This window comes from Salmo salar, chromosome ssa13, assembly GCF_905237065.1.
Source record: "Salmo salar chromosome ssa13, Ssal_v3.1, whole genome shotgun sequence".
In the NCBI taxonomy this organism is placed as follows: Eukaryota; Metazoa; Chordata; class Actinopteri; order Salmoniformes; family Salmonidae; genus Salmo; species Salmo salar.
Window position 1 is genome coordinate 50,486,733 of NC_059454.1, and position 11,293 is coordinate 50,498,025.

An 11,293-nucleotide genomic window follows, 5' to 3' on the forward strand; every position below is an offset into this window, starting at 1 on the left:
AACTGGCACTAAATCCTGACCATGTTTGGCTCAAAATACAGCGGTTAATCAGCCATCTCCACAATTAACTTCATTAAAAACAAGTACTGCACCAGGCTCACCAATGAACACCTGCACCAGGCTCACCAATGAACACCTGCACCAGTGTCTCAGAGTTGCTCTCACACCGTTTGTGCCTAAGTTCAAAGCATTGGCAGGAGACAGAAAGTGTAATTTCTCTCATTAATGCAGGACAAGGCCCAGAGTGACTTATACATGAATATTGCATGGCCCACAGTGACGTTCTGTGCATTTCAATTATTATTTTTGTTCAACTTATTTTTTTAAACTTTGTTCTCCAGAAAACATGCACTTTATTTTATTTAAATGTTTTGTTCTCAGCAATGTTGATGCAATTTTGCACATGTTTACATTCGAAAGAAATTGTAATTAATTCAAATTCTTAGTCTCATTTAATGTACATTTTATATAACAACATGTTTCCTAAGTCCTAGATGACTATGTTTGTTACTACACTGTTCCACAGTGCTGATAAAGGACAATATCCATCCGTACCTTTGCCATCTAGGGAATTTGTGTCATTGGACCTTCTCAATTAGTAGTACCCCTGTTCTAGGGTAGGAAAGATGTTGAAGAGAAAGAGGTGTTATTGAGGTCGGCCTACAGGATGTGATCTGGATGGGATTTTTCTCAATTGGCCTTTTCGCCATTTCTTGCTCCTTGCCTCCTTCCCAACCATATTGGAGAAGAAGATCCAAGGTCCCTTTCCTTGGACCTTCTTCTGCAATGCCTTTTGAGAAAAAGGGGTGACGAGACGATGTGAGGTATTATGGAAAGATGAAGTGAAAAAGGAGTGGGTGAGGAGAAAAGATGACTACTTACTTGGCAAGTTTCATCTCGATCTGCTGACGTATATCCTGACGCTCCTGTTCAGTCCGTGCCGGGAAGATATTCCGGTCTTCCAGCTCCTCCTTGCTGGGCCGATTCCGAAGCTTCACCGTCAACAGCTCCTTCCTTAGCCTGCGAGGTAGTGTACCTGCACACACACACACAAACGATGTCAGCGATCACTTCGAGATCACTCTCACAGGACAGAAACCGAACCTAAAATGTTCATATGCAACTTAAACCTTCTTGTAAATCACGTGGACATCTCAAGTTTAGGAGAGTCCATAATGCCCACCAAAAACAAAACAGGCTTTTAAAATGTGTCAGAATAAAACTGCCGTGTCTGCCATTTGTGTCTGTCTGTTTTCCCCAAAAACATTTAGACCAGGAGTTAGAAAGTTAAAAAATGTAAGTCTATTTTTGAATTGTTATACAGTTGAAGTCAGAAGTCATTAAAACTCGTTTTTCAACCACTCCACAAATATCTTGTTAACAAACTATAGTTTTGGCAAGTCGGTTAGGACATCTACTGTGTGCATGACACAAGTAATTTTTTCAACAATTGTTTACAGACAGATTATTTAACTTATAATTCACTGTATCACAATTCCAGGGGGTCAGAAGTTTGCATACACTAAGTTGACTGTGCCTTTAAACAGCTTGGAAAATTCCAGAAAATGATGTCATGGCTTTAGAAGCTTCTGATAGGATAATTGACATAATTTGAGTCAATTTGAGGTGTACCTGTGGATGTATTTCAAGGCCTTCCTTCAAACTCAGTGCCTCTTTGCTTGACATCATGGGAAAATCAGAAGAAATCAGCCAATACCTCAGAAAAGAAATTGTAGACCTCCACAAGTCTGGTTCATCCTTGGGAGCAATTTCCAAACACCTGAAGGTACCACGTTCATCTGTACAAACAATAGTACGCAAGTATAAACACCATGGGACCACGCAGCCGTCATACCGCTCTGGAAGGAGACGTGTTCTGTCTCCTAGAGATGAACGTACTTTCGTGCGAAAAGTGCAAATCAATCCCAGAACAACAGCAAAGGAAGATGCTGGAGGAAACAGGTACAAAAGTATCTATATCCACAGTAAAATGAGTCCTATGTCAACATAACCTGAAAGGCCGCTCAGCAAGGAAGAAGCCACTGCTCCAAAACAGCTATGAAAAAGCCAGACTACGGTTTGCAACTGCACATGGGGACAAAGATCGTACTTTTTGGAGAAATGTCCTCTGGTCTGATGAAACAAAAAATAGAACTGTTTGGCCATAATGACCATCATTATGTTTTGAGGAAAAAGGGGGAAGCTTGCAAGCCGAAGAACACCATCCCAACCGTGAAGCATGGGGGTGACAGCATCATGTTGTGGGGGTGCTTTGCTGCAGGAGGGACTGGTGCACTTCACAAAATAGATGGCATCATGAGGTAGGACAATTGTGGATATATTGAAGCAACATCTCAAGACATCAGTCAGGAAGTTAAAGCTTGGTCGCAAATGGGTCTTTCAAATGGACAATGACCCCAACCATACTTCCAAAGTTGTGGCAAAATGGCTTAAGGACAACAAAGTCAAGCTATTGGAGTGGCCATCACAAAGCCCTGACCTCAATCCTATAGAAAATCTGTGGGCAGAACTGAAAAAGCGTGTGCGAGCAAGGAGGCCTACAAACCTGACTCAGTTATACCAGCTCTGTCAGGAGGAATGGGCCAAAATTCACCCAACTTATTGTGGGAAGCTTGTGGAAGGCTACCCAAAACATTTGACCCAAGTTAAACAATTTAAATGTAATGCTACCAAATACTAATTGAGTGTATGTAAACTTCTGACCCACTGGGAATGTGATGAAAGAAATATAAGCTGAAATAAATCGCTCTCTACTATTATTCTGACATTTCACATTCTTAAAATAAAGTGGTGATCCTAACTGACCTAAGACTGGGAATTTTTACTAGGATTAAATGTCAGGAATTGTGATAAACTGAGTTTAAATGTATTCGGCTAAGATGTATGTAAACTTCCGACTTCAACTGTATATTGCTTGGGAATTAGTTTAACAAGAGGGATGTCATTAATCTATGTTGTTCATTTGGTGGATATCATTGTATGCAATCTTTCCTTTAAGAAAGGACACACCGGAGATGACAGAGTCGTTCCAGTCGTCCTGATCATGGGGGAGGCCCGAGCTGTCGGAGAAGCACTGGTCCAGCCGCACGTTCTCCTTGTTCTCCTCCGCCTCCATCTTCCTCTCTGCTTGGTGGAGCCAATCGACAACGCCACCACCCGCCACCGACTGATTCTCCGAGCTGGAGGAACGAGAGATCCGCCCGTCAGAGCGCCGCCAAGGGGGCGAGCACGGCTCAGAAGGCCCATGCACACTGAGGGGACACGGGAGGGAGGAGGGAGCATGGGGGTTAACAGGACAGGAGGGGGTTAATGGATGGGTGAGTAAGGCAGTGCAGGTTAGTACGGGAGGTAGTATTGGGTCAATTTCAAAGGTAACAGGTAGGAGTTAACATGGATGGGTGAGCATGTGGTGAAGATACCATAGGAGTGAACACTGGGTTCTTCAATTATGGGATAGTGAAAATGCAACATGGCGGTAGTAAGCTAATTGGCTGTAACATCACTGAAAGAAATGATGTTGAGGTTATATGTGGGGTTGAACATTAAATAACACTTTACTCAACACCAGTAGGTATAATGCATTATGATCCAGTTATAATGCATTGTAAGACATGAGAATGTCTAGTCACACGTGTGACCGTGTTTATAATGTCTTATCATCATCTCATAATGAGCCTGACTAAATACCAGCCATTTTGAGTCAGTGGAACTGTTGATACAGAGACCTAACATATTATAATAAACTTTATTTTAAGACATTATAAAAGGCTCATATATGCTTATAACAAGTTATAAAGAATTCTACCCACAGGCTTTAAGTTTTACCAAACATTAGAGACAACATGAACTCCCGGTCACATGATGGGGAGATTATATGGCTGTTTGCAGTGAATGGGTTGTGCTCCTCACCTTTCTTGCCGATTCGCCTTTGAGGCAAAGGCTCGTTGTAGTTCTTCCATGATACAGCTAGGGGGCATTGGAGGGTGCATAATATTGGTGAGGTGAGGAGACCCTGAGGGGTTGGAGAGGGGCCCTCGCAGGGACACCATGGGGGCCAGGCTCTCGGGAGCCCTGGGAGGCTCCTTAGGCAGGAAAGAATTGGCCAAGTGTGAAGACACAGTGGATGGGTCTGAGGGGCAAATAAAGACAAATGTCAGGTATCTACTGTACTTTGTATTTTTTTATGCATACATGTGTATAGATGACCTTATGTACAATGTAATAACTGATACCAATGATGTTTAGATGATGTAATGTATTACAGATGACTCCAATTGAAAATCTGTACTTTGTTTACCTATGACAGCACAGTGTCTCAAAACGATTTGAGTGGTCCACAATGGGTACGTTTACATGTACAGGAATAATTCCATATTACACTGTTTATGGAAGTAGGCAGATTATGCAATAGTCATGTAAACACCTTACTTGGCTTATCTTAATCGGTGTAAAGTCAAAAAACGAAGTAAGCATATGCCGATTAAAACACCTGGTTTTCTGAGCAATCTTTCAAATTATTAGGATATGTAAACACCTTAATCGGCGTTCCAGCAATTTATTTGATCTGTGCATGTGCTAGCACCAGCCGAGCAAGCCGAGTTCGGAACAACTGAATGTATGCGTCTTAGAAGTAGTTTTCAGAATCAAATATGCTTCCCAAAAATAACATGCTCGATGTTGTAGAACGTTTATTTTGATTGCCGATGTTTTGCATTTATCAGAGTGCCATCAGGTAGCCTGATTTCAGATGTATCCATGTAAACAGGATTATTAGGGAAATCGGCCTTTTTGCAAAGCATGTAAACATTTTAATCGAACTATTATATTAATCTGACTATCCACAATAATCGCATGCTCAATGTGAATTTTAAAAACTCTTACTCTAGTGGTATGGGTGGTCCACATTGCCATCCTCTTCATGCAGAGATGTGTGATCCTTTGGTGGGTTGTGTACAGTATATGTAGCAGATGTCAGCTAGTTAGCTGTGTGTGCTAGTACTACCCATCATGCCGTGACAAAGTAGTGTTACCCTCAGCCAAACAAAACTATTGGTAAGGTAATGGTAGGAAGGAAGCATGCTAGCTTTTGTTGTTTTGTGTCATTGTTGATGTGAGATCGAATCCTGGTCGGCCGTACATGGATGGTCTCCGTCACATGTTTTTGGGTGTTTGTGTGCTTGTACATGTGGGGTTCACACTACCCTTGTCTGAGAGTGCAGTGCAGTACATGTGTATGTATTCGCAGGCCTATGTGTTTTGGCATGATGGTCCCTTCCTATTAATATACTCCAACCGGGTTAATTCCATTTCAATCAATTCCAATTTTTCTCAATGCTTTTCAATTAGGAAAAATTGGAATCGGAATGAGTTTGATTCGAATTGACCCCTACCCTGGTACACTACACTAGCCTACTCACCCTCGCCACTGCTCAGCTGCGGTTTGGCCGCTACTGGAGGTGGCGTGGTTCCCCGAGGTATTTCCTCTTCTAGTCTCTCCTCCGTCTCCTCTATGCCCTCCTGGACCTCATCGGAGGCATCGGCACTAGGCTGCGCCTCCTCTTCTTCCTCCTCTTCTGTTTTCTGACTGCTCTCCTCCTCTGGCTCACAATCCTCTGGAGGCTCAGCCGCTGAAAGACATTTGTTTAATTAAGTTAAATCAAAGTATAATCAGGTGCCACCATTCACAGTGAGATAGTTGTTGTCAGTGAATGAACAATGCTATTATAAGTACCATTCTGGTTGTTTTTACATTTTGTCCGTTGCCCCCTAGTGGCTCTTGTGAGTATCATGTGGCTAAACATAACCTACTTTGAATAATTTGTACAGTATAAGAACATGAATAATAAAATGGTGATCTCGCCATATCATAGATCATGTATCTTGAGTTTTTCCTATGGTAAATACTGTCAAAATTTTATAAATAATTGTTCACAATTATAAAGAAAAAATAAAATTGTGATTAGAAGATATATTTTGAAAGTCTATATAGTCCCTTTGACATGCCTATAAACTATTATCAAAGATACACACGAAGGATTCAGTCGAATTCCATGGCCCTCTGTAAGTTTGTAAGTTTACTCTGAAATGTGTCACTGGCGAAAGCAATACGGTTGATGGTAGACTTCTCGGCTATCCTGTCCTGTATCAAATAATTAATCTTCTTCTAAAGGAGGACAAAGTAGAAAAGGTGAAATTCAGTACTTTTAGCTCATATTCATAATTTGATTTCGAATCCAGAATGCTGGAGTATATAGCCAAAATAAAAATAAAAATATTCGCTGTCCAAATACTGAGGACCGTAGCTCCACTTTGCCCTATGACAGGCTAGGAGGTGGAAGTTTCATCATATATACCAATCAAATTCTCTCAGATCCCCATAAGTGCATAATAAACCATAGGATTTGGGATTGGGTCTTAGTTTTCTTTGTAGGGTTGTTGGGCTGTCCTACCTGGCGGGGGGAGTTCCTCCTCTGGGCCCAGGTACTCCACACTGCTGACCGTGAGTGTGGCGCTGAGCGACCCCCCAAAACTCCCCAACATGCCTGTCCCGTCTGAGGAGCCCTGCAAGGGGGAGCCGGGCTCAGGAGAGATGCACCCACTGGACAATGCCACATCTGCAGGGAGACAACGTACAGGGCTTAGTCTGCAGTATTCTACAAGTTTTACCTTCTATTTCTCACTCATGGTCTCCATAGCATGACTACATTACATTATCTCCATATTGGGTCAGTCCTTTGATTTTAATCACTTTTTGATTGCACCCCTTTAGATTTGAACAAACGTTCCATACATACAGTGCCTTCTGAAAGTATTCAGACCCCTTGACTTTTTCCACATGTTGTTAAGTTACAGCCTTACTCAAAAAGGGAATAAAAATAAAATCAAAACTCAGCAATCGCACACAATACCCATTAATGACAAAACAAAAACCTTTTTTTAGAAATGTTTGCAAATGTATTACAAAATAAAAAACAGAAATACCTTATTTACATAAATATTCAGACCCTTTGCTATGAGACTCGAAATTGAGCTCTGGTGCATCCTGTTTCCATTGGCCATCCTTGAGATGTTTCTACAACTTGATTGGAGTCCACCTGTGGTAAATTCAATTGGTTGGACATGATTTGGAAAGGCACACACCTGTTGACAGTGCACATCAAAGCAAAAACCAAGCCATGAGGTTGAAGGAATTGTCCGTAGAGCTCCGAGACAGGATTGTATCGAGGCACAGATCTGGGGAAGGGTTCCAAAACATTGCTGCAGCATTTAATGTCCCCAAGAACATAGTGGCCTCCATAATTCTTAAATGGAAGAAGCTTGGAACCACCAAGACTCTTCCTAGAGCTGGACCGCCTGGCCAAACTGAACAATCAGGGGAGAAGGGCCTTGGTCAGGGAGGTCACCAAGAACCTGATAGTCACTCTGACAGCTCCAGAGTTCCTCTGTGGAGATGGGAGAAACTTCCAGAAGGACAACCATCTCTGCAGCACTCCACCTATCAGGCCTTTATGGTAGAGTGGCCAGACGGAAGCCACTCCTCAGTAAAAGGCACATGACAGCCCGCTTGGAGTTTGCCAAAAGTCATCTTAAGGAGTCTCAGACCAGGAGAAACAAAATGATCTGCTCTAATGAAACCAAGATTGAACTCTTTGGCCTGAATACCAAACGTCATGTCTGGAGGAAACCTGGCACCATCCCTATGGTGAAGCATGGTGGTGGGAGCATCATGCTGTGGGGATGTTTTCAGAGGCAGGGACTGGGAGACTAGTCAGGATTGAGGCAAAGATGAATGGAGCAAAGTACAGAGAGAACCTTGATGAAAACCTGCTCCAGAGCGCTCAGGACCTCAGACTGGGGTAAAGGTTCACCTTCCAACAGGACAACGACCCTAATCACACAGCCAAGACAATGCAGGAGTGGCTTCGGGACAAGTCTCTGAATGTCCTTGAGAGGCCCAGCCACAGCCCAGACTTGAACCCGATTGAACATCTCTGGAAAGACCTGAAAATAGCTGTGCAGCAATGCTCCCCATCCAACCTGACAGAGCTTGAGAGGATCTGCAGAGAACAATAGGAGAAACTCCCCAAATACAGGTGTGCCAAGCTTGTAGCATCATACCCATGAAGACTCAATGCTGTAATCGCTGCCAAAGGTCCTTCAACAAAGTACTGAGTAAAGGGTCTCAATACTTATGTAAATATAATATTTCAGTTTTTATAAATTTGCAAAAATTTCTATAAAGCTGTTTTCGCTTGGTCATTATGGGGTATTGTGTGTAGATTGATGAGGGGGAAAACAATTTACACTCCAGTTGGGATGATATGATAGGTAGCCTAGTGGTTAGAGCATTGGGCCAGTAACCGAAAGGTTGCTGGATCAAATCCCCGAGCTGACAAGGTAAAAATATCTGTCATTGTAAATAAGAATTTGTTCTTAACTGACTTGCCTAGTTAAATAAAAAAATACTGTATGTATTCATTTCTGGAAGGCCACACCCCATTTCGTATGTGATGAATTACAATTTGTATTATATGTTACGAATTAGCAAAACGTACTCTGTGTTACGAATTTGCAAAATGCATGATTTGTTACGAATTCTAGCTCGGTGGCTAACGTTAGCTAGCTAGGCTAGGGGTTAGGGTTAAAGTTAGTGGAAGGGTTAGCTTAAAGGGTTAAGGTTAGGGAAGGGGTAGCTAAAATACTAAAGTTATACGTGATGAGATTCAAACTCACAGCCTTTTGGTTGCTCGACATTTGTGTTATACACCCACCCATTTTTGTTTGTGCATATGTTGTAGCTTAGACCCTAATTTACATCACCTGAGGTGTTTGTGTTGTGCCTGCAATCGGTTGAGACTTAGCACACTCTTGAATAGAGAATCAGAGAATGTTGATTTGAATGGGAATATAATTTGTTTTAAATTATACTGTCGATCTTCCATAGGAAACCTATTGAAATCATAGAAATATAGATAATAGACAATACATTTGCATTTAAGTTGACATTCGGTGGATAGACCAGCGGACATCTTCGTGGTAGTTTTAAATGTCAATGGTGTACCAGCTAAATTGTAGTGGCCTGAAGTGATTGAAATGACACGCACCCTGTATTCAACGGTATGCAGCTGTCTTAACCGATGACGTGCACAACACAAACACCTCAGATGATGAAAATTAGGGTCTAAGCTACAGCATATGCGAAAACATCAGAGTTTACGCGCTAAGAAAATTCATGTTAAGGTTAAAAAATACATGAGAAAATAGTTTGACTAACCTGATTGTAAGCTTTTAAATTATATCAAACCGTTAATATTTTTAATTGATGAAGATGTCTCATGGTATGGTGGGGTATGCAATATGGGTGCGGTCAAAAAGTGATTAATTTCAAATGGAACGACCCTATTCTGAAGTGGCTTCCTTTTTTGTGTCCTTTCTTTCATGACCCCTGATCTGACAGAAATGGAGTCCTATTTGGGGTCATGGTAAGTTGAGATAGAGGAAGCCATTTTAAAGATTTGGGGCATTACTCAAGTCCTTTTACTCATAATCTACTACTCCTGCATGTGTGCATGTTTGTGTAGTTTCCATATGGGTCTCTCTTTCTCGCTCTCTCTCTCACTCACTCACTCACTCACTCACTCACTCACTCACTCACTCACTCACTCACTCACTCACTCACTCACTCACTCACACACTCTCTCTCTCTCACACCTGTGGAGCTCTGCTTCAGCTTCTCGTTTTTCTTTTTCCTCCACTTCCAGGGTTTGAAGATGCGCCCCAGGCTGGCCAGCTTGCTGTTGCGGCGGATGGGCGGGATGTGGACCCCCGACACCAGGCAGCCAGTATGCAGCACCCTCTGATGGTCCATCACCTCCACTGCAATCAGAAAGGTGTGTAGCAAACAGGGAGGATGGATATTAGTTAGCAGTCAATTATGCAAATCATGTCATGTGTCAATGTTCACCCTATTCATTATGCAAATTAACCTATTTTAAATAAATTGATTTTGATTAACATATGGTTTCCCTATAGCTCTCCCCTTTAACACTAGAGAAGAGAAACTCTACAGCAAGACTCCACAGCTACTAAAGATGGAGCACTGGATATAGAAGCCACAGCCAAGAGCAAAACAGGTGCATCAACCCAAACAAGTTCTCATGAAGGCATAACCAGAGTATGTACAGAAAACCGTCCGGGGTGATTGATTTGACATCAACACCTCCTCAACATCAGAAGAGAACCAAGTTTCATTGAATTACTGCATGAGTCACAAGGCCACAGGCCAACACAACAGCTGCACTGATGTACACATAGTCTTACTGATGCGTTGTGTTCACATTCAATCACAAACAAACAGGGTACATACATAGGAAATGTACAACAAATAGACCAGAAAGAATCCAAGCGGTAAACATTAGTGTGACTAAACCCACTACAACAGGAACAGGCAGGAGGCAGACATTTTGGTTTCTGTAGTCAGTACAGGCTACAGAGGCTTTCAACAAAACAGGGGGAAAATGACTGGAAAACCTCACTTCACTGAGGAACTGAGTGTTGTTGGAGTACAAAGAGGGAGGGTGGACAGAGCCCCGATGCCGTGTGCAACATGCCTCTCTCTCTCTCTCTCTCTCTCTCTCTCTCTCTCTCTCTCTCTCTCTCTCTCTCTCTCTCTCTCTCTCTAAATGGGATGGGATGTGGGGGAGAAGCGGGCTCTGGAGTTTGACCCCAAATAATGGAGAAACGAGTCAGTTGACCGGCACGCACGTCTGGCTGACTAACTGTCAACCAGCACACAACGGAATCCAGGTCAAGCCTAAAGACGCGCGGCGGCCAGCACAGCGAGATTAGAGAAGGGGGGAGGTAGAAAGGAGGAGGGGGGGCATTGCTGTTGCCATGGCGACAACATCCAGATGCTGCAGTCAGTCGGTGGAGAGGAGCCTCCTTGGAGGCAGAGCAGCCCAACTGCATGCAGGGAAGGGGGTAAGCAGCATGGAGGAGGTCAGTGAGTAGAAAAGGGGAGGGGGGGGCTAGGTGGGAGGGAGGAGAGGAGAGTTGAGGGGGGGATTCTAGGCTGTTGCTATACGGAAGGAGAATCTCCAGCAGCCAATCAGAGCACAGTAATTCATAATGTATATCAAGTATTTCTACATTTTCCATAGAGGGAAACATGTTTAAAAAATTGAGTAACAGATAACATTGAATTTGGAGAAAGCTCAGAATTTTTTTTCTTCACCGGATGGGGATATATTAAAAAAGTATGTAAAATTTCCAT

At 42.7% G+C, this 11,293-nt stretch overlaps 1 protein-coding gene across 2 annotated transcripts in view; it reads right to left on the reverse strand.

Annotated features, from left to right (window-relative positions):
- LOC106567379 (phosphatase and actin regulator 3) overlaps positions 1-11,293 on the reverse strand; it is a 57,233-nt gene that overhangs the window by 17,903 nt on the left and 28,037 nt on the right. The window contains exons 2-7 of one of the 2 annotated variants that reach the window (XM_014136551.2): positions 9,733-9,897; positions 6,471-6,635; positions 5,439-5,648; positions 3,931-4,150; positions 3,031-3,200; positions 883-1,036 (exon numbers count right to left, since the gene is read on the reverse strand). In XM_014136551.2, coding sequence (XP_013992026.2) covers positions 883-1,036; positions 3,031-3,200; positions 3,931-4,150; positions 5,439-5,648; positions 6,471-6,635; positions 9,733-9,897 — 1,084 coding nt within the window. Of the gene's footprint in view, positions 1-882; positions 1,037-3,030; positions 3,273-3,930; positions 4,151-5,438; positions 5,649-6,470; positions 6,636-9,732; positions 9,898-11,293 lie in introns of both variants that reach the window. The other variant, XM_014136550.2, reaches the window with a different exon arrangement.